We start from the raw sequence: 22,326 nt of genomic DNA, 5'->3' as shown, positions 1-22,326 counted from the left end.
GTAGGAAGGATGTGCTCGCTTCGGCAGCATGCATACTAAAATTGGAACAATACAGAGAAGATTATGGCCCCTGTGCAAGGATGACATGCAAATTTGTGAAGCGTTCCATATTTAAAAAAAAACAACAACAGATGTAGGAAAGAAGGACTTGGTCTGAGTTCATGAATGAGGCCCTTCCTTACATTTGGCCAGCCAGTAGTTGACACCAGGATGCTGGCTTGTATTGACTAATGTGTCTTGGGAAGAGGACAGGCTGTAGGAAGGTTGGGGAAGTGGTGGTGTGGGTGGAAACACTCACACATGAGTAGGTTTGGGAGGGCACTCGATGTAGGGTGGGCTTTGGTGTGGCTGCTGTAGTGGAGGTGAGGAAAGGAATGCGCAAGATGACTCCCCTCCTTGGCTATGGCACAGGAGAGCAGCGGCCAACAGAACCAAGTGGCAGTGGACGCACCCTCAGAGCATGGGGTCTATTCTTTCCAGTTCAACAAGTAACAGTGGGTAAGAACCACATGCTGGGGGGCAGGGAGGGCTGCACTGGCAGACAGCAGCTCAGCCCGGCCTGAAGTCAGACAGGTTCTTATGTTTGTCTTGTCTCCTCTCTGGCTTGTGCCTTCTTTAGGATTCCCCTCCCCATCTTTACTGAATAGAAATGAATTCTTGGAGATACTCATGCTCCCAGATTCCAGAGGGTTAACCAGGAATGGAGACCATCCGTCGGCCCTGCTAAGGACTAACACTTAGCCATCGTTTTTCAGGCCTGGGCCTGGAAAAAGAAATCTCTATGTTCCTGCCCTTTACTATTGCTGATGGAGCCTGGGGGAACCATCACTTTTTTTGTGTGCTACATTCAAGGAGATCAAAAAAACTTTTCTTCTTTTGCAAAGAAAGCTTTTTGTTTTTAACTGCAACGTACTTTTCCCCTACCTTGAAGAGACATGGTGGTCGTAGCTTCTCATCTATATGAAAAAGTTTTCGATGTGTTGGAATTATTTGGGAATGCTTTTAAAACAATTTGTAATTATTTCTTTACAAACCAAAACAGAACAGAAAGGTGTGGTGCTAGAACATCGATGAAGGAGCCCTACTTACTGAGCTTAGTTATGGACTTTTTTGATGCGTGTGTGTATGTGTTTTAAAAAGTATGCAGACTCTAAAAATTTTATTTTGTAAAGCTCTCAGCTCATGCACCCCATCTCCTCTTCACCCATATTATGCCTTCTTTCTCTTGTCCAGATTCTTCTTTTTCTCTTTTCTAAACAGCTGAGCCTGCCTACTTTGCCCTTTTACAGCTTTTAATTTTATGGATTTTTAAAAATGAAATTTCATGTGGAATTTGGGGTTGGGGGGCAGGCCGGGCAAGGAACAAGGCAGAACACTAAGTAGGCCATGGAAGTGGCTGTTCTTTCCCCCACCCTGCCACACCCTGGGAGAAAAAACTAGACTTTGGCTTCAGAAAGCACAGATGTGACCCAGGCTTACTAAAGAGACAATTCCACAGCCCTGGGAACACACCCTTGAGCCAAACTTGGTTGAAGACTAGGTCTTCCCTGGCAAGTTCCGGAAGAATGGACTTACTGACTTTTACCAACTCTTCTCACTGCCAAGGCCAACAGCATCTGAGGAAGCATCTGAGGTATAGCTTTTTGGGAGTACCTGCTTTCTTGCCTCCTGGAGGATATTTTCTGTCCTGGGCTTCATGTCCCCTCTCTTCCCTGTTACACGTTGCTATGCTCAGAGCCTTTGCAGCTGTGACCTAGTTGAATCCACATAGGCTCCTTCCACACGGTGGAAGATCTGCTGCTTCACTCACAGACCAGGAGTTCTCAATCAGAGGTGTTTGTCCCTCAGAGGCCTTTGGCAACATCTAGAGACGGTTTTGATTGCCACGCCTGGAGGTGGGATGTGTGTGCTACTGGCATCTAGTAGCTGGAAACCAGGGTTGCTGCTAAACATCCTACACTGCATAGGATAGTCCCCACTACCCCCAACCAAGAATTATCTGACTCCAGAGGTCAATATTGCCAAGACTGGGAAACACTGATATAGACAGTGTTGTCCCTGCCTCCTGGGTTAGGGTAAATTCTCACCCCAACCCTGGACAAACAGTGCCTTTTGACACTCATGCAACTGTTTGGGAAGGACTGGACTGGGATCCTTGAATTCTCCCCAGACTTTGACTTTTGATAACTCTGCATATAGCAAGAGTGATTCTTGAAAGAGCTGTGGCTCCATGCTGAATGCACACATGTACTCAGAGGGATTCAGGTGGGCATTGTTCTGGTGTGTGCTGTGCAATGGTGGGAAAGGACAAAGCTCTCTAAACTGTCCAGAGCAACCTGCCCTGCCCCGGTGTGCTTGGACCCTTTGCCCAGGGAACCAGGACATCAGAAATAATGTTCCTTCTGTGGAAGGACAACAGGGAGCTAGGGTAGAAAAGAGCAATAAATTCCAACTCTTTATGAGGTCAGGAGTCCTTTAAAAAAGCCTATGTCTTGGTCTTTAACTGTCCCCTTCTGCAAGATGTGACTCTATACACATGGAGACAGATTGAAGAAAGACTTCACCCATCTTCTAGGAAATCAAATCCTGCTCTTGTCTTCTCCCAGTCACTCCCTTATGCACTGAAAGGAGAATTTGACTCCCTTGCACTTCAAGGCCAGGTGCCTCTCCACTAGACAGTCAGACAAAGGCAAATAATGGAGGATAGAGAGACAGGTGTTCATTAGGCTGGCCATAGGGAGAGGAAGGGGGTGACAGCAGGGGAAAAGAAACTGTAGTATCAGTTGTCACAAGTAGAGCTCGGCCCAGCTTTCCCTCCCTTCCCAGCCACCCTAGAATTGAGAGTCCCAGTGCCCCTAGTGTCGACTTTCTATGTACATCCTAGGGGTGAGGGAGTGCGGGGCAATGGGTAGGATATAAAGCGTAAAGGACAAATTGCCACAGTCTTCTAATTGATGCTTCCAAACTCAGGAAGGGCTTATCCAGTGTAAAATAGCCCCAAGCCCAGCAACCTTCTAGAGGGCTCTGGCTGGGCAGATACCTTTTGTTTTTGAGTCTCCAGCCCTCAGTCAAGGAAAATATACCATAGCTGCTTTCTTGTCAGTGGCCTTTGAGAGAAAGAGAAAACAAATCTAGAATTCTGTTCATCTGATAGACTGGGGGAGCTTTGCTATGGTAGGAGGTTTAGGAAGGGCCTTTCACGCATAGAAACCATTGTTGATATTGCCACTCCCCTCTCCTCTGCCTCACAGAACTCCTGATTCTGTCTTCTTTCTCTCTCTATATATATATTTTAAAATGTTTAAATGGCTCTACTTTTTTGTTTTGAATTTTGAATTTACCTTTTGGAGTTCTTCTCATGTGAATCTACTTGTTAGATTGTATTAATGAGTGTTTCTGGTTTGGGCATGGGAAGTGATGGGGGCCTGAAGTTATTTTGCGGTGGCTAATGGCACTGAGGAATTTCTTTTTTGGTGCATTTGGTTTACACTCATTTCCTCTCCTAATTGTTAGTTCATTTGTAACAGTGGGTGAGTGTTTGGAGGAAAGGAGGGAGAAGAAAGGAGGGATACTGTTTCTCCCATGAAATAGTCTAATTGGTTGGGTTGATGGCAGAGGGAAACATAGGGGAGCCTTCCAGCTCACAGCCAAGGGTTGGGCTCTTAAACACTATGCCTAGTGTTTTCTGAATGCTGTCTTCATGGAGCCCAGCTCTTACTCTCTTTGTACTTTACATCTCACCCCCACTCATTACAGATGCTCATAACATTCTTAAAATATTTTAGTACTTGGCATTTTTCTGTTTTCAGTCAACTAGAACACACTAGAGTCCTTTCCTCAGATGGCATAATCCTTTATAGGCTCTGAGCCTGCCTAGCCATCTCCTATCGGCGTTATTACTCCTCATCTCAGGCTCTGAGATGATACTCAGACCCTAAACTGATTGGACTTTTTGGAGGAGGGTGCCAGTAGAGAGGTCAGGAAGATGTGGAGATGATGATGGAGAGAGGTTTTTATTTTATTTTATTTTATTTTATTTTATTTTATTTTTTTCAGACAGAGTCTTGCTCTGTCGCCCAGGCTGGAGTGCAATGGCACGATCTCGGCTCACTGCAACCTCCGCCTCCCAGGTTCAAGCAATTCTCCTGCCTCAGCCTCCCGTGTAGCTGGGATTACAGGCACCCACCACCATGCCCGGCTAATTTTTTAATTTTTAGTAGAGATGGGGTTTCACCATGTTGGCCAGGCTGGTCTCAAACTCCTGACCTCAGGTGATCTGCCCGCCTTAGCCTCCCAAAGTGCTGGGATTACAGGCATGAGCCACCGCGCCCAGCCTTTATTTTTTAAAGATGGTCTTGCTGTGTCACCCAGGCTGGAGTGCAGTGATGCAGTCGTAGTCCAGTACAGTCTTGAATTCCTGGGCCCAACGGTTCTTCCCACCTAAGCCTCCCAAGTAGCTGGAAGTACAGGCACATACTACCAAGCCCAGTTAGTTTTTTAAGTTTTTGTAGAGACAGGGGTCTTACTATGTTGCCCAGACTGGTCTTGAACTCCTGTCAAGTGAGCCTCCCACCTCAGCCTCCCAAAGTGCTATGATTACAGGTGTGAGCCTCCATGCTTGGATGAGATGTTGTTTTTAATGTTTTTGGTTTTTTGGTTTTGTTGTTTTGTTTTTTTGAGACAGGGTCTCACTCTGTGGCCCAGGCTGGAGTGCAGTGGCACCATCATGGCTCACTGTAGCCTCGACCTCCCAAGGCTCAGGTGATCCTCTTGCCTCAGCCACCCCTTCCCCGGCCACCAAGTAGCTGGGACTACGGGCGTGTGCCACCATGCCTGGCTAATTTTTTTATTTTTAGTAGAGATGGGGTTTTACCACGTTGGCCAGGCTAGTGTCCAACTCCTGACCTCCAAACGGCTAATTTTTGTATTTTTAATAGAGACAGGTTTTCGCCATGTTGCCCAGCCTGGTCTCGAATTCCTGGGCTCAAATGATCCACCCACCTCGGCCTCCCAAAGTGCTGGGATTATAGGCATGAGCCACCACACCTGGCCTTTTCAGTTTTTTTATTTTTATTTTTTCTTTGAGACGGAGTCTCGCTCTGTCGCCCAGGCTGGAGTGCAGTGGCGTGATCTTGGCTCACTGAAACCTCCATCTCCTGGGTTCAAGCAGTTCTCCAGCCTCAGCCTCCTGAGTAGCTGGGATTACAGGTGCCTGCCACCATGCCTGGCTAATTTTTGTATTTTTAGTAGAGACAGGGTTTTGCCACATTGCCCAGGCTGGTGTTGAACTCCTGGGCTCAAATGATCCACCTGCCTTGGCCTCCCAAAGTGCTGGGATTACAGGCGTGAGCCACTGCACCCGGCCCTTTGTAGTGTTTTTAACCAAAGAATTTGTAGAGTTGCCCAGGCCAGGAAGCCTGGTGGCTCTAAAGGGTAATAGACCTTGTCAGTAACAGATAAGGAGTGATAAGAAGACATTACTCATATTGAAGATGAAGACCAGACTTTGCTGCTTCACAGGCCATGAGCTGGGTTGGGCCACTTCAGCTCCACTCTATTCGTTTTCCTTTCCTAACTTGACAATCAGCTCACTCACCCTCCCTTAGTGCCTCCAGTGCCTACTCCTGTCACTCCAATGTCAACCCATTGGGAGTTGAGGCCTGTCACTCCAATGTCAACCCGTGGGCTGTTACTTTGCGTCATATAGATGCTGTGAGAGGCCTTGCTGGAATGTCCTAGGAATCCCTAGTAGCAGTGGCTATTAGTCTTCTAGAAAAGAACTATTGCCGCTGCCTTGTGCACATGCCCCACCTTCTGGGCAAGTGTCAGCATTGCGCTCATGAGGGGCTTTGCATTCTTAGCCAAGGGCAATAAACTGGGTGGGTGATCTAGCCCAAACTTGCCCCTAGGCTCTGCTAGCCCTGAATCAGCAGGCTTCAGAGACGAGGGTGGGTGTTATAAAAGCCAGTCTGTAAAGGGTAAATTCCAAATCTTGTGCCTTGTTATACCAATCCTTCCTGACTCCCGTTTAAACCAACTACTCTATTTCTGTGCTGCCTACATTTTCAATCCTCCCAAGCATTAGCAAATTCCTGAAATTTCCTCATTTGGTAGGCCTTCCATAGGAGTCAGCTATGGACTTCCATAGGAGTTGGCAGCTAAAACCAGACTGTGAGCTTCTGTCTCCGTTCTGATTTTTGCTGCACCTCCCAGGGGACAGTCCCCACATGACTACAAAAGCCAGGTGCCCTCATCACCCGTTACCCTTGACCTGTCCACTTGTTTTGAATAAACCTTCATTCTCCAAGCAGATCCCCAAACTTCCTTGTCCTTGTTACACGTCTACCTCACAACCTCACAATTCAACAATAGGTAAATACCTGGATTCACTGATTTCTTTACTGTCCTTCTCTGAGGGTTGGGAAGGTGGGGGCTAGAAAAGGCTCATAATTTTTAAACTCTTGGGAATTAAACTTGGGAATTTCTATTCCTACAGTGTTTTCTCTGGGATTTTTAGCTCACTGATCGCCCTAGAATAGTGTGAACTCTCCAGATAGGTCCTGCTGTGATAGGCCAGGGGAGTAGGCTGTGCGGTGACGGCTTAGGGTAATAAGTAATGGTTGGAGGACACCAGCATAGGAGCAGAGTTTAGAACTTAAGAGGACAAGAAAGCTGCTCAGTGGCTGGCGTATAGCTGTGAAGGCAACCAAACACCAAAGAGGGAGTCTGTCATTTTTATAAGGCTGGAAGCGAATGTTCCTTTTCTACCTTAACATACAGTTTAGGGGGTTTCACCAAGACAAAGTTTCCAGGCTGGAGGGTAATACATATCCAGCCCGAGTGAAGTCCCCACTCCAACATATACCCTTTTTGGGTGGGTAAACACCTCTTTGCATGTGGACAGAAAATGTTTATACTTAAACAGACATATTTTGTGTATTTTTATCTGGAGACTTCTAGTTTTATATTCTTCCCACATCTATGCCAATGCCACCATTCTAACTTACGCTCCTTTTCTACCCCTGGTCTTTTCCTTGTCCTTCCCTACAACTTGGTAGAGGTCCATTTTGTCTTACTTCACACTTTTTTAAAAAAATAAAACACAAAAGTCTACGTCTTGGTGTCTTATCCGTGAGTGGGAAGTGGTAAGCTGGTGATGGTCCCATATTTGCTATGACAGGAACACAGAGGTGGCAGCTTAGGAAGCTGGGGCCACATCTCACAAGGCATGACCTGGATGCACTGAATCCCCCTTTGCTCCAGCAACTCAGCCAGACATTTAGGCAGGAGCACTAATGACCCTTTCCATCCACACGGAGGGTGTGGAACAGGAGCCCCTGTTGTTCCCCTGCCTGTGGTCTCTTAAGCCAGTCATACCTATCCCAACGCCGTCTCCCCCTCAGGTGTGTAGAAGGGAAGATGAATACACAGAGTCTTTTGAATCTCTATCAAATGTGGTTTTTTTATTCAACTGACAAGCACTTTTCTACAGCTGCACTTGTGGAACATCACATGGCAAAAACAGGAGTTTTTTCGCTAGACTTTTTTTTCTTTTTAACCTTATTAAAAATGAGATTGGTCCTAAAAATATAGAAAGAAATAAATTTAAATTCACAAAAAACTGTACATTATCAAAAAGTCACTAAAACACCACATTTGGTTATATAAAAAGTCCCTTTTGCTGTAAAAGGAACACAGAAACTTGTTGGTGTTGATGGTGTGGTTTCTTCCTGTCAACCAGACTGATGGGAGGGAAGCAAAAGGGCAGGGGGTGGGTTGTCTTTTTATTTTAAACCTGCTTTCCCTACCAAATACTCTTGTCATGAAGAGAAAATCCACCTAGCTCAAGGGGGCAGTGAAGATGAGGAAAGAAAAGCAAGAAATGGCCCCTTTGATCATGCCCTATCCCTACCACCCCCAACCCCGCTCCAGCCCCCACTTCTTCAAACTGAGGCTAGGCCCCCACCCCGCCATATGAGTGCCTGGTCCCTAGGGAAAGAGATGGAGCTGGGAGAGGAACACAAAGCAGGAACCATGGAGATTTCACTCCCCCATCCACCTCACCTCCAACAATGAAATTAATCTAGCACATCTTATACCAGGGGAAAATTGCCAGGGGGAAAAAGCAGAGCCCCCAACTCTAACAGTTTCAACTGTCTAACACAAAGTTTGTTACAGCGCAGTTATTTAGATAAAATATAAATATTTATGCATAATATAAAGTCAATTCAAATATTCTTCAATCCACCTCTTAAAAGCAAAAAAAAATCTCAAATAAAATTAAAAGTTTTGAGGTTTATCTGACAGAAAAGGCGACTTTAGAAATAGGCTATGAGGGAGAAGGGGCATAAAGGAATAAAGGGGCTGCCCCAGGACCTACACTGCCCCTACCCCCTTCAGTGGCTCTTCAGTGCTGCCAGAATACAAGGAATGCTCCACCTCACCTGGCACCCCCACCCCCAATGGAACATTTCTTGGATGCCTCAGCTCTCTGCTTGGGCCAGCCAGCAGCCACCTCCCCAGTGCAAGTACCCGTAATCTCTGAAGGGAGGGGCTCTGCTGAGCAGGAAAAGCAGGGGGCCAAGTGCCCATGGCTATAGCTGGGAGTCAGCAGCTTTCCTCTCGTGTTGGGGGCTTAACTTGGACATAGTCACATGTAGGGCAGTGATGGACCCAGAACCCCTCCTCCCTACTCTCCTGTGCTCCAGGGTCTCTGCTGCTGGGGAAGGGGTCCTGGGGTATGAAGTAAATGAAGAAAAGCACAACTAAATGGGATTAGGAAATGATCCAGTTCTACCACTCTCCCGTAGAAGCTTAAGATTCAAAGCTACCGAGAAGAGAGGGAGTTCCTGCTGAAAGATTGCACAGTCTGAAGAGGCTGGAACAAAAATGACCAGGAGAGAGACACAGCCTTGTCTCCAGAGAAATTGTTCCTGTGGTTTCCCAAAGACAAAAAAGTGATGGTTTTAAACGGAAAAATGGGAATGAAAACAGGTACTTGGGGAAACTGAATGGATCCTATCAAACAATACAGGGTCACAAGCACAGCATCTTCTCTCTCTCTCTCACTCTCACACACACACACACACACACACACACACACAGCACGCTCTCTCTGAGGCCGGCCCCATTGCTACCTGGCCTCCATCTTGGGGTGCACCCAAACTCAGCAGTAGTTGTCCCTGAGGAGTTCCCAAGAGGGTTTGGGAAGGAGGTGGGGAAGGAGGCTGGAAGGCCCAGGAAGCCTCCCTGCCCTCTCCCCAGCTACTGAGTTTCAGAAAAGGCTGGAAACTCAGCATGTGAGGAGCATCCAACGTCATACAGGGGATAGCTATCGGCAGGAAGATGGGGACAGAAGACAGGGACCTCTGAACGTTTTTTTTTCCTTTGAAGGGAAAAGATTTGGGAGAAGAGAAAAGGAGGGAGGAACCCGTACACGATAGTTTTACATTATTGGATGAGAGAAAATCTGAAAACTGGGGGGTGGGAGGTGGGAAAAGAAAAACAGACAGCGAGAAGCAGGGAAGGGACTGAACATGGAAGCAGCATGTCCAGGGCCCGGTGTCCGGCGCGACACACTTGGGAGTTAAGTCCACTTTACTGGCCGTCACTGCGGGTCCGCACACAGTACAGAGTGTTTCTTGGTTTCACACATTCACTAGAACTATTGCTATTGTTAAATAACCCCAGAATGCTGGGGCACGTACAGGGGAGGAGAGGAAGCAGGGAGGAGGAAGTAGGGACGACTTTCCCCCTCCCCATTTTTAATTAGCAAATAAAACAGAAAAGAAAAATCATTTTTTTTCTTTCTTTTTTTGGCTTTTAGTCCAGAAGGACCTCATCTCTGCACCTCTTACTTGAGGAGCAAGAGGAGGGAAGGGAGAAAGGGATGTAGGAATAAGAGGATGTGGGGCGCTGCCAAGGGCAAGGTCAAAAATCAGGGTTGTATCTGACTTGAGTCTGGACCCAGGGCAGCATCAGCAGGTGAAAATGGCAGGTTTTTGTTTGGAAGGTGAGGGGAGATGCCACAAGGTGACTCCCCACCCACCTCCCTTGCCTCACAGATTGGCCTGTTTTCCCTGATAAAACTCCTCCCAGCGGCTCTCGAAGAAGCGGCGCATGATGTGCCCAGCCTTGCCTACTTCAGAGTCATCCTCATTGAAAGTCTGGCAGTTGTCAAATACCAGGAGTGCATCAGCCGCAAACTCCTCTGAGCTGGTGTACCTGGACAGGGCAGGGGCAAAGCTGTGAGCTGGGTAGGAGTTGCAGCAGTAGCAAAGACTGGGGGGTTCACCCACATCTACTTACCCTCCCCTGAGCAGCCGCTCCCGCATGGTGGAAAAATCCATAGGATTTTTGATGATGCGCCGGTACCCACTCACCAAACGTGGGTTCACAGGCTCTAGGAAAGGCCAGGCTGCATCATGGGACTCCATCTCCATCAGGATAATCCTATCATTAGAGGGACAATGATGGCTCCATCTCAGGAAGCAAATATACTACCCCTCCCAGCCCTTTCCTCTGGCAGAGGTAGAGCCAACTGTGCCCCCAGGATTCACTCAACTCACTCGCAAAACGTGAGATCACTGTGGTGGTTCCGCATTGAGAGTCGCCGCCGCTTGGAGGGGGAAAGCCCTTCTTCCGAGTACCGAGGCCCTGCTGCTGGGCTTTCTCGGCCCCTCAACAGTACCCGGCGTCGGCGGCCATCACCCTCTGAGAAGTTCAGCGAATAACCACTTTTCCGCTTCTGGCCACGCTTTGGGAAACCAGGCTTCTGAGTGAATTCTCCCTCCACCTGCTTAGTATAGGAAACAGGTGAGATTAGCAACAGCTGGAGATGCACTGCTTGCCCTACGACAATCTCTGCCTAAATATGATTTAAGGCTTCAAAATACTCTCATGCATAAGCCGGCATTGGTTTATTCACATAACCCAATGAAGTAGGTAAAAGGGAAGGTATAGTTATTCTCATTTTATAGAGAAAGCAATTAAAGCTATAGAATTTAAGTGACTTGTCCAAAAAAGGACTTAGAACCCAGGTCCCCTAATACCCAGTCTAGGACTCTTTCCAAGGAGAGGAGAGATTGAGGATAATCTCTGATTTCTGTTTGAGTGTGGGAAAGAAAGAACAGAAGCCTTACCTGAGCCAAACAGACAGTACAGAACCAATCTCCTTCTGGGACAGCCTCCATCTTGGGACGATGGCAGTAAATGTGGCAGCCACGGTCACACCCATCACAAAGCAGAAGAAACTCATCATTGTCACCCTTCCGGCAGACTAGACACGTCTGGACCAAGGTTGTGAGGAGGTAGAATGAGCTTTCCAGCCTCTACCTGCCAGTGACCCCACCCGCCCCTGCTGGCTGGCCCCTCAGCCTCTCCAGGCTCTCTCAGCCTCTTACCACTTTGTTGACAGACTTCTCCCAGGCAATGGACCTCTCCAGCTGGCCCAGGCACAAGCACACCTGGGCTGCGCTCCGGCACCGCTCGAGGGTCTGGCGCCAGACACGAATGCGAGGGGTGATCTCATATGATCTGGAGGGAGAAAGTGGTGATCTTTGGATAAGGAGCGGATCCACTAAAGAGGGAACTTATCCCTTTCTCTCCAAGACCAAGAATGGAGGGTGGGAGTCACTCACATCTCTGTAGTGGTGCCCTCAGGGGCACCATTAGGTGTGCTAAGCAGGGCCTTCTCCAGCACAACCTCATGAGTTGGCCAGAGGGGCTCCCGCAGGTACCGCCGTTCTACATTCTGTTCCAGGGCAGCCAGCCGCATCACAGCCAGGTCCAAAGGGTTGGTAGTTTTACGCTGAGGTGCCAGTCCTTCCCTGCCCCGACCTCGCCAGGTGATATCCTCCTGGGAGTCGGAGAGGTGCTCACAGTAGGCCAAGTCTTCACGGGTAGAGTCTGGGCTAGGACATGTCCAGCCCTTCAGTTAAGAGAGAGGAATAAAACTCACTGTAAAAGGAGGAAAATTTGGCATAGGAAAAAAAAAAACCAAAAACAAGACCCACTTAAGGTAGGTCACCTGTGAAGTAGGGACCCAGGGTTTTTTCTAACAGGGCATAAGGGACTAATGCTTTTCCCCAACCTTCCTACACAGTGCCAATCCCAGCATACCCGAATCTGCAGATCAGACATGATAACCCGCTGCTCCAGCTCCTCTACCCATTGAAGCACTGCTAGGTCTGTCTCGTATGTCTTCTCTTTGGGGGACCAGCTCATAATCCCTTCTTGAAAGGCAGGTAGTTGCCTGGGCTCAAAGATGGGGTCTGAGAAGAGAGGTGGCAGAGGGAGAGGCCCATCAGGCTGTTGTCCCTAGCAGCAGCTCAATGCTTATCCTGGGCTCTTCAGCTCAAGCTGGGTGTACGAATGTATTTACCAGCTGAGGGCCGCAGGCAGACTTCCTGCAAGAAGTCCCTGTGCTTGTTAAGGTGTTTGTGAAGTGCCTTCTCCCGGATACCTCGGGGGTGCAGGGCCTTGAGCATGGCATCCAACGTCTCAGGATCTCGTATCCACCACCAGCCTGAGCACATCTCTGTGAGCAGATGAGATATATGTGCGGTGCCAGCTGTGAAGCACTGCCCACACCGGATGCCCTCACTCCAAGGTCACTCACCAGGTGGGACAGGCTGGGCTGTCAGCTGGGTTAGGTAACGCTGTTCCATCTGTTTGAAGAACTTACTGGGAGGTCTCCCTCTCCGTTTGGGCTGTCCCAGCCCTGTGGGACTCTGTGGCATTTCTCCAGGGTCTCCTGCTCGCCTCTTAGGGGCCAACCCAGCCAAGGGCGTGGAAGAGAACTGCACTGGAGAACAAGGGTTGGCAGCACTAGGTCTATTCATCTGTGAATAAAATGAGACATAAGGAAATGAGGATGTTTTCATGTTTATAGGTTCCCTCAACTTCAGGCAGCAGCTCCACACCCAGGCAATGGGTGCCTGTGGCAAGATGAAATCAAGTGCATACTACTAATTCTGGCTACTTACTGGCTTGGAGGAGGCAAGCTGCTGAGGGGAGGGAGTGGGTTGGTCCTCAGAAACTGCAGGGGGCGGTGTAGGGGCAGCATTGCAGGGCATCTGGGCTGAGATGTTAAACCAGAGTGCTTGAGGATCAGGGCTGGATTCTGCCTCATCAGGCTCTGGCTCCTCCGGGGGCTGTGATGGAGCTGGGTCTAGTTTTCCCGGACTGCTATCAGGCGTGAGGACTGAGCTGCTCAACAGGGAGCTATGGCTCTGAGTCTGGCTCAGCCAAGACAGGAAGGCTGACTGGCTGAGGTCATGCTGGCTCTGACCCAGTGACAAAGGGGAGCCTTCTTGCTCCAGGAACCCCTTATGGGACTGAAGCTGAAGCTGAAGCTGAGGCTGGGGCTGGGCAGGAGCATGAAGCTGAGCCTCAGGCTGAAGCTGGGCCTGGGGCTGTTCTGAATCCTGACCCCTGACAGGGGACTTAAGATGCCTAGGTTGCATAGACCCAGGCTTAGTTTTTCGAGGTCGGCCTCGGGCCCGGGCAGGAGAACTGGCAGTGGTGTTGGAGCCAGCTAACTCCATCTTCATAGAGAAGAGGGCAGGGTTGAGTGACGCATGGGCTGCCACTTTTAAGGAGTCAGTTTCCTTCTTTATCACATCCTCAGGAACTGTAAAGAGAAGAGTTAAGCCATATGCTGACATACAAGGGAAAAGTAAGAGGGTATATAAACTTAGGACCTATATTTTCTTTTTCTCTTGGACTTAGTCCCCCTTTTTTGAGATTCCACTGGGAAGAGCTTATATGCCAATGAACACAGTATCTGGGGAAGAAACACTATTCTCCCAAGTAATCAGCAGCAGCAGCACAATCATAAGCTGACATTTATTGCGAACCAACTACGGGTTAAGTATTATTCTAAGAGACTTAACTCATTTTAATCCTCTCAGTAGCCTTATGAAGTACATACACTATTATTATCTCAACTTCACAAATGAAGAAACAGAATCATACAGCTGGAAATGGCAGAGCAGGTGGGTAGGCAGCTTTACTCTAAAATCTGTGCTCTTAACCATTACGCTATATTATCAGAAAATGAAAGAAGCCCAAGACTACTAAGGAAAAGGAATTATTTAATTCTTGTTTGATAGGACTCAGAATCCACACTCCCACAGGCACACCTACCTAAGTTCCCCTCTGTTCCTTCTACAAAGATACCAGCCAAATACGGCAATACCCAGTAGCGACGTCTGTAGCGGTCCTGACCCAGGGAGACCGCCCGAAGCATCTGGGATGAGTGAAGCAGCTTTTTGCGAAAGAAAAGCTGACGCTGGGTAGACAATGAAAATGAAGATGAATAAACACATTTCCAGAGTGACAGTGGTGAATTCATCCAGTATATCGGAGAAAGGCAATGGCTCTCAGTCCCTCTATAAAAGTGATGCCATCTGGGCCTAATTCAGAAGGTGATTAAGTTTGGGAGCGGTGGCTCACGCCTGTAATCCCAGCACTTTGGGAGGCCAAGGCAGGTGGATTGCTAGAGCCCAGGAGTTCAGAACCAGCCTAGGTAACATATGGAAACTGTCTCTACAAAAACACAAAAATTAGCCAGGCATGGTGGCTCCTGCCTGTAGTCCCAGCTACTTGGGAGGATCACCTAAGCCCAGGAGGCTGAGGCTGCAGTGAGCCATGATCGTGCCACTGCACTCCAGCCTGGGTAACAGAAACCCCATCTCAAAAGAATAAAAATTAAAATTCAGTTTAAAAAATAAGCTGATCAATTCTTGCCCAGCCCATATCTCCAACTCTTGGGAGGTTAGAAGCACAATACCTTACTGAGTTTTTCTATCTGGCGCTCTAGCTCTGGGATGCTAGATGCTGTGGCATCAACCTAGGGAGAAACACATGGGCATTACGAAAAAGGAGGTTATCAGATTCAAGAAAGAGGAATCTATTTTCTAACTCCCACTTTCCTTGATCTTGGGCCAGTACCTCTCCATCTCTTCGACCCCTGCGGCCAGGGACAGCTGCTATAGACTCCTCTTCTTCCTCTTCTTCCATGCCACTGGTCTCCTCCATGATCCGAGAACTGCGCCTCCGTCCCAGGCATTCCTCTGGCCCTTCCATCTCTACTTCAGACCGCCCAGTTCGCTTGGCCAGAACAGTTTTCAGCCTTGAAATAGATGGAGAAAGATTAAGGGAAGGCCAAGCGTGGTGGCTCACACCTGTAATTCCAGCACTTTGGGAGGCCAAGACAGGCGGATCACCTGAGGTCAGGAGTTCCAGACCAGCCTGGCCAACATGGTGAAACCCTGTCTCTACTAAAAATACAAAAATCAGCCAGGTGTGGTGGCATGGGCCTGTAATCCCAGCTACTTGGGAGGCTGAGGCAGGAGAATCGCTTGAACCTGGGAGGCGGAGGTGGCAGTAAGCCAAGATTACGCTATCGCATTCCAGCCTAGGCGACAGAGGAAGACTCCATCTCAAAAAAAAAAAATTAAGGGAAACTGGTGAGGAACATGATAGTGCCACAAAAGAAATACCTTGACTCTAAACCATCCTGGGCCCTGGTAAGGTCCCAAACCCAGGGAAGGGGCTAAAGCATCGCATTTCAAGCCAAAACCCTGGCTATGCTTCACCCACCCCACTTCTCTCCTCTCTGGGGCTCTACTCTCTGTCTGGTCCCTACCTCCGGAGCCGGCCTTCAACAATCCACTTGTTTTTCCTGTAGCTGGACATACTCTCCAGAGTCTTGTCAATCTCACTGCAGGGGAATAGGGAATAGGATGAAGTGGCAGCACAAAAAGAGGGAAAGGAGGCTCAAGGGTAAAGGGGCTGCAGCTGAAAAAGGAGTTCCAGCCTAGAACCCAGATTGGATGAATGGCAGAGGAAGGCTTAGGCTCTCCCAGGGAGGGCACTGCAATTCAGTCCCAAGTCATTCCAGCATCTTCAGAACATGGCAGTGAACACACATTTCTGAGGACTTCTGGAAGGCTACAAGTCGTCCACCCCATTCTGATGCAAGGGATACAATGACCATCCCCACTCCCAGCCTCTCACTTGATGATGAGGGTGGAGCCATTGAGCTCATGCACAAGGAAGGCCAGGACAGCAGCCTTCTGCTGGGGTGGCTGGGCCTGAAAAGGCTGGGTGCGCAGGCGGTCACAGAGGGCTGGCTCTACTCCATATGCCATAAGGAAGCAGCGCAGGATCTCCGACACATTGTCTCTTGTCAGTGGGATCTCAGACACCTTCTCCCCCAAGATCTTTAGGGACTGTGTGGAGGATAGCATAATGGAGGTGAGTAGGGAAAGACGAACAACGAAGTTGGGTGAATGTGCAAGAGGAAAATACATCAGAAGAGAACTATGGGGGTTAAGACAGAATACGAAAGAAGACCACAAAAGAAAAGGAAAAAATAAAGAAAAATAAAATAAGGAGAGGAGTCAGGAAGAAAAAGAAATGGAAAAATATAAGGAAAAGAGAAACACTAAGTAGTTACATCTCCTTTACTTGTCCTGGTTACTTTGGGAGGGACTTGCACTCACCTGACAGTAGGAGGGCAAGCCAGGATCATGGAGTGCAGCCTTCAGCAGCCTGACCAGCAGGTCTTGCACCTCACCCAAGCTGTCACCTTGACACAGGAGTCCCTCCTGCAGGACCCCCAGGCTAGGCACATCTTTGGCAGGATCAAAGCCCAGCACCTTGCCAAAGCTATGCAGGAACTCCACAATGGTCAAGCAGTCTGAGAAGGCTCCACTGGGCAATGTCAGACCAGGGACTCGTGAGAAGTCAGGCAGGGGCTAGAGAGAGAAAAGTGAGTAGGGAGTTCTGTTAAACATAACAGAATATGACAATTTGCATGTCTACAAGAGGTTCTTCCTTTAATCTTTATGTAATTTTTTTTTTTTTTGAGATAGGGTCTCACTCTGTCACCCAAGCTGGAGTGCAGTGGCATGATCTCTGCTTACTGCAGCCTCGACCTCCTAAGCCCAGGCAATTCTCCCACCTCAGTCTCCCAAATAGCTGGGACTACAGGTACATGCCACCACACCCAGCTAATTTTCGTATTTTTTGTAGAGATGAGGTCTCGCCATGTTGCCCAGGCTGGTCTTGAACTGCTGGGCTCAAGCGATCTGCCCGCCTTGGCCTCCCAAAGTGCTGGGATTACAGGTGTGAGCCATGGCACCCGGCCTTCCTTTAATCTTTAATGGAAATGTCTCTCCCATTGCAGAAGTCCGTTTTTTTTTTTTTTTTAAAGGAAAGTCTTCCCAACTGACCCAGGAACTGTTACTCTCTCCTCACTACCTGGTGGTCAGTCAGACACATATCCTCTGTCGGCTTCTTCATTTCCTCCAAGATCATCTGCTGCCTCTGCCGTTCCTCTAAGCGCCTCTGTGTGGCCAGGGTCTTATCTGCTTTACAGGCTGGCTTGGCTTTGGTCACCTCCTCCTTTTCCTTCATTTTTACCTTCTCCTTCTTTTCCCTCTTGACTTTTTCCTTCAGTTTTTCCTGCTTTGTCTTTCCTTTTTCTTTCTCAGCCTACCCAAGGAAGAGAGGAACCAAGACTGCCATAAAGATATCAGTTACTATCCTTCCCTGGTCCCAGTCCTCCCAACCTCACAGCCCAGAAATCTCACTATAAAACAAGACTGATGGTACATGTCTTGCAAAATCAGTTTAGTGGCTTCGAAATTATACTTGGCAAGTTCGTACATGCACCTACCTTGGATTTCTTCTTAGCTTCCTTCTGCTTTAAGCTCTTGGTCTCTTGTTTCCGCTTATTTCTGGCCTGTAAACCATAAGGGAAGTCATTTCTCCTCAAACTCTGAAAGCATCTCTGCTTGGGCTAGGATTCAAAAACAGACAAGGGTGCTGGGGAGGAGAGGTGAGAGATGGAATGAGGGGTTGGCAATGGATTAATTCTCTCACCCTAGAGATGCCCACGTTATTTTTGAACAAACCCAATTCTCTAAATCAAGCGCAAGAAATTTCAGGGTAATGAAGATATGCTGCTACACAGGGAGTGACGGATGTGGGAAATGAAAATAAAAGATGAAGTAAGTTGTAGGAAAAATTAACCTACTGTTTCATCTCTCTGATGTCCCTCACCTGCCCTTGGATAGTAGTCTGACACTCTCCCCGTTGAACCTTCTGCCTCATCTTCTTCTTGCTTTTAGCAATCTTTGCTTTATCCTCCTCATTCAGTGTTTCTGTGAGAGCAGAAAGAAAAATGAAACAAGTGAGGCAGGAAGGCAGTTCTCTAGCATCCAGGGCAACACATGCCCGTCTCAAAGCTGGCCTCCCAAGCAGCTCCCTGAAGAATCTAGAGTAGCTTTTTTTTTTTTTTTTAAGTATACATAATAAAACATTGGGGGAAAAAATGTAGGAGAGGCACCTGCTATGGGGGTGGCACAAAGAACTCAAATGACATCTCCTGCCCAGAAGCACCAGCCCCTGGCTCCAATCAGACTGCTTTAGAAGGTGTCCTGCTGATAGAAAAGAGGCCACAATGGCAGAGTAGCCTTGGAGCCAATCTCTCTCCCAGGATACCTGACAAGAGCAGAAACCCACGGACTGATTTTAGAGCAGAAAGCAGAGAAAGGATACAGCAAGCCAAACTGCCAGGGAAAGAGGGTAGTAGTTAGAAGCACTGATTAACCAAGGGTGTGCCAGAAAAAAGGCCCACACAGTGGACACCTCAAAAGAATCACTGACATAGTTATTGATCATGCTCAGCTCCATGTCTTGCTTCACTAAAAGTTCTGAATTTCTTTCTTTCGGGAAGACTTGTGGAAGTATAATTCTGCAAACAAGAGTATTTCATAATTGATGTTTCTGACATGACTATATATACATATATATATTTTTTGACACGGAATCTCACTCTGTCACCCAGGCTGAAGTGCAATGGCGCAATCTCAGCTCACTGCAATCTCCACCTCCCAGGTTCAAGCGATTCTCCTGCCTCAGCCTCCCCAGTAGCTGGGACTACAGGCGCGTGCCACCACGCCCAGTTAATTTTTAGTATTTTTAGTACAAGCGGAGTTTCACCGTTTTAGCCATGACGGTCTTGATTGCCTGACCTCATGATCCGCTGGTCTCAGCCTCTCAAAGAGCTGGGATTACAGCCGTGAGCCACCGTGCCTGGCCCTGATATGACAATATTTATTATTTTGTTTCTGGTATAGAAACGCCACCACATGTCTACGTGACAACCCTCTAAGACAGATATTATGGGCAGATGAACTACCTAAGGCTTTGATTAAAATATGAGACTTAGCTGGGTGCAGTGGCTCACACCTGTAATCCCAGCACTTTGGGAGGCTGAAGCAGACGGATCACCTGAGGTCAGGAGTTCGAGACCAGCCTGACCAACATGGAGAAACCCCATCTCTACTAAAAATACAAAATTAGCTGGGCGTGGTGGCATATGCCTGTAATCCCAGCTACTCTGGAGGCTGAGGCAGGAGAATCGCTTAAACCTGGGAGGTTGTGGTGAGCCAAGATCGCGCCATTGCACTCCAGCCTGGGCAACAAGAGCAAAACTCCATCTCAAAAAAAAAAAAAAAAAAAAAAGGGCCAGGCGTGGGGGCTACACCTGTAATCCCAGCACTTTGAGAGGCCGAGGTGGGCGGATCACGAGGTCAGGAGATCGAGACCATCCTGGCTAACACGGTGAAACCCCGTCTCTACTAAAAATACAAAAAATTAGCCAGGTGTGGTGGCGTGCACCTGTAGTCCCAGCTACTCGGGAGGCCGAGGCAGGAGAATGGGGTGAATCCAGGAGGCAGAGCTTGTAGTGAGCCAAGATTGTGCCACTGCACTCCATCCTGGGTGACAGAGTAAGACTCTGTCTCAAAAAAAAAAACAAAATGAGACTTGTTCTAGGTCATTTGGTTGAAACATGACACGGCTAGATGTCTGAGTGAAAATCAAAAGACTAAGTTTTTTCACACTACACCAGGGTAAACGCACTATTTACTGAAAAATGTAGGTATTTCTCACCCGTCCATCCACTAAAACAGTGCCTATTATTATTATTATATTATTATTTTGAGATGGAGTTTCACTCGTTGCCCAGGCTGGAGTGCAATGGTGTGATCTCAGCTCACCGCAACCTCTGCCTCCCGGGTTCAAGCCATTCTCCTGCCTCAGCCTCCCGAGTAGCTGGGATTACAGGCATGCGCCACCATGCCTGGCTAATTTTGTATTTATAGTAGAGACAGGGTTTCTTCATGTTGGTCAGGCTGGTCTTGAACTCCCGACCTCAGGTGATCTGCCCTCCTCAGTCTCCCAAAGTGGTGGGATTACAGGCGTGAGCCACCGTGCCTGGCTTTTTTTTTTTTTTTTGAGACAGAGTCTAGCTCTATCACCAAGCTGGAGTGCAGTGGCGCAATCTCAGCTCACTGAAACCTCCACCTCCCAGGTTCAAGCTATTCTCCTGCCTCAGCCTCCCAAGTAGGTGGGACTACAGGCACACACCACCACACCCAGCTAATTTTTTGTTTTGTATTTTTAGTAGAGACGGGGTTTTACCATGTTCGCCAGGATGGTCTCAATCTCTTGACCTCACGATCCGCCCGCCTTGGCCTTCTGAAGTGCTGGGATTACAGGTGTGAGACACTGTGCCCGGCCTATTATTTTTTTTAGAAACAGGGCCTTGCTCTGTTGCCCAGGTTGGAATGCAATAACACAACTGAAGTTTACTGTAGCCTCCAAACTCCTGGGCTCAAGTGATCCTCTGCTGCCTGCCTCAGCCTCCTGGGTAACTGGGATTATTAAGCACACACCACCATGCCTGGCTCCCAATTATCTTTTGAATTCAGATGTGAATTCTGAACCTCCATGATAGTAGAAATGGGTAAGGTAAAAGGGTACAACTGAACCAGTATATGATAAGGAGCTAAAAGATGGAAAGAAAGGGCAAGAAAGTCCTCTCCTCTGGGCTAAACACACCTGGGGGCAGCCCAAGGTTTCACTGGTAACAGCAACTCAAGAAAGAGCGTGGCTGGAAAAGTAGTATTCCCAAGCGCTGGGACTAGGATGCTGGATTCCAAGGAGAAGCTGATTCAGATTCATTCTTCCCAGATAATGTTAGTCACACTCCTGGGAAATCCAGGTATTAGCAATTCATCAACATTTTAGATACCTCATGGAGGGAGCAGAATCCCAAAGTAAGAAATACCACTGTACCTTGGGCCTCCAGTTTCTTCAGGGGGCGGTTGTCTGTCTTGTTCAATAGCTCAGTGATTTTGACCTTAGGTGGCCGACCTCGACCCCGTTTCACCTTGGGGACTTCCTTAGTCTTAGCCTTCTCAGTGTTTCGAGGTCGACCCCGTTTGCCAGTAATTGCCTGAATCCTCGACGGGATCTCCTCTGCTGAGAGCTGCACCCACTGCAAGCCCTAAGGTAGCAAGGGAGACTGTTACAGTGGTAAGGAATCAGTGCAGGCCACGAGGCCCTTGGAACCATTCAATGCCCCAGAACCTTCAAACCCCACGAGAGGAAGCTGCAGCTTGTCCACCAACTCTTCCTCAGGGACAAAAGCATATTTAACCCTTGGGTCTGCACCTCTGGCGTGTCTCTTTCTTCAAAGAAGTCTCCAACAGGCATACGGGGACTGAAGCTGAAGTGCTCACGGCGGACACTGTGTACCACGTTGCGGCTCAGGTACTAAGAGGAGGAAGTAAAGTAACATTAATAAAGTTGGATCCTACCATGTCTTTGGCCAGCAAAGGCACAAGCAGAACAGGCCCAGAGCAGACAATGCCAGCCTGTTGTCACTGAGCCCAAGAACGGAGTCTAGGGCAGTGGAAAGGAGTCCACTGAGCCCAAGAAAGCAGTCCTTTAAAAAAAGCTACATTACCTTGATCACTTCTGGAAATTGCTTCATCCTCTTCCCACAGGGGCCATAATACCAGGTCTCCCCCTGCCATCGGTGGCTGCCCTTCTTGATGCGCACCTCTCTCCGCCACCTGCCAGAGAAGCACATGGGCCCTGCCGCCAGGTCACACCCCTGCCCACTCCCATGCCACCTAAGCGCAAAGCCCTCTGAGCAGATAGCCCTCCCCACATTTGTATCTCTAGAACTGCATGCAGATGCAAAAGCACCAAGAGAGATAAGTTTGGCTAGAAGGCTGACTTGAGCTCCAGCAAATACATCAAGGCCCTTAGGAAAAAAGCAATACGCCAAACTGCACAAGCTCAGAGAGATCTCCATCCCTCCTTTACAAAATCAGTGAGATAAGCTGCCAGAAACCCCTCCCTGAGCCATTCAGGGCAGTTACTGGATTTCCAGTAAAGAGGATAAAGACCTAAGGGGAATAAAGACAGAAGACAAAGGGCAGGGAGGCAAGCAGA

The 22,326-nt window shown here is 48.4% G+C and overlaps 2 protein-coding genes and 1 non-coding gene across 14 annotated transcripts in view; 2 read left to right on the top strand and 1 right to left on the bottom strand.

Annotated features, from left to right (window-relative positions):
- The window catches only part of RBMS2 (RNA binding motif single stranded interacting protein 2), a 94,189-nt gene that overhangs the window by 68,198 nt on the left and 3,665 nt on the right, over positions 1-22,326 (top strand). For 2 of the 4 annotated variants that reach the window (XM_055095520.2, XM_003824909.5), the window contains 2 exons: positions 412-498; positions 620-7,113. The exons of 1 other annotated variant lie outside the window; for it this stretch is intronic. In XM_055095520.2, the coding sequence (XP_054951495.1) occupies positions 412-492 (81 nt within the window). In that variant the 3' untranslated portion in view covers positions 493-498; positions 620-7,113. Of the gene's footprint in view, positions 1-411; positions 499-619; positions 7,114-22,326 lie in introns of those variants that run through there. One more of the 4 variants, XM_063593413.1, reaches the window with a different exon arrangement.
- On the top strand, positions 12-115 carry LOC112436723 (U6 spliceosomal RNA). The gene has a single exon (XR_003025429.1). It is a non-coding gene; the product is annotated as a U6 spliceosomal RNA (small nuclear RNA).
- The window catches only part of BAZ2A (bromodomain adjacent to zinc finger domain 2A), a 43,554-nt gene continuing 25,239 nt past the window's right edge, over positions 4,012-22,326 (bottom strand). For 3 of the 9 annotated variants that reach the window (XM_014347119.5, XM_014347122.5, XM_055095513.2), the window contains 22 exons: positions 21,833-21,941; positions 21,538-21,639; positions 21,160-21,370; positions 18,076-18,176; positions 17,690-17,755; positions 17,272-17,505; positions 16,512-16,766; positions 16,024-16,238; positions 15,653-15,727; positions 14,956-15,136; positions 14,795-14,854; positions 14,149-14,293; positions 12,987-13,633; positions 12,620-12,842; positions 12,383-12,538; positions 12,121-12,272; positions 11,640-11,929; positions 11,403-11,535; positions 11,142-11,288; positions 10,569-10,798; positions 10,309-10,452; positions 4,012-10,224 (listed from right to left, as the gene is read on the bottom strand). In XM_014347119.5, the coding sequence (XP_014202605.2) occupies positions 10,059-10,224; positions 10,309-10,452; positions 10,569-10,798; positions 11,142-11,288; positions 11,403-11,535; positions 11,640-11,929; positions 12,121-12,272; positions 12,383-12,538; positions 12,620-12,842; positions 12,987-13,633; positions 14,149-14,293; positions 14,795-14,854; positions 14,956-15,136; positions 15,653-15,727; positions 16,024-16,238; positions 16,512-16,766; positions 17,272-17,505; positions 17,690-17,755; positions 18,076-18,176; positions 21,160-21,370; positions 21,538-21,639; positions 21,833-21,941 (4,042 nt within the window). In that variant the 3' untranslated portion in view covers positions 4,012-10,058. Of the gene's footprint in view, positions 10,225-10,308; positions 10,453-10,568; positions 10,799-11,141; positions 11,289-11,402; positions 11,557-11,639; positions 11,930-12,120; positions 12,273-12,382; positions 12,539-12,619; positions 12,843-12,986; positions 13,634-14,148; positions 14,294-14,794; positions 14,855-14,955; positions 15,137-15,652; positions 15,728-16,023; positions 16,239-16,511; positions 16,767-17,271; positions 17,506-17,689; positions 17,756-18,075; positions 18,177-21,159; positions 21,371-21,537; positions 21,640-21,832; positions 21,942-22,326 lie in introns of all 9 variants that reach the window. The other 6 variants (XM_034935632.3, XM_063593412.1, XM_008978563.6 and 3 more) reach the window with 3 other exon arrangements.

The sequence above is a fragment of the Pan paniscus genome, chromosome 10, assembly GCF_029289425.2.
Source record: "Pan paniscus chromosome 10, NHGRI_mPanPan1-v2.0_pri, whole genome shotgun sequence".
Lineage (NCBI taxonomy): Eukaryota > Metazoa > Chordata > Mammalia > Primates > Hominidae > Pan > Pan paniscus.
Note: the sequence above shows the minus strand (reverse complement) of the source record. Positions and strands in the feature narration are given on the sequence as shown.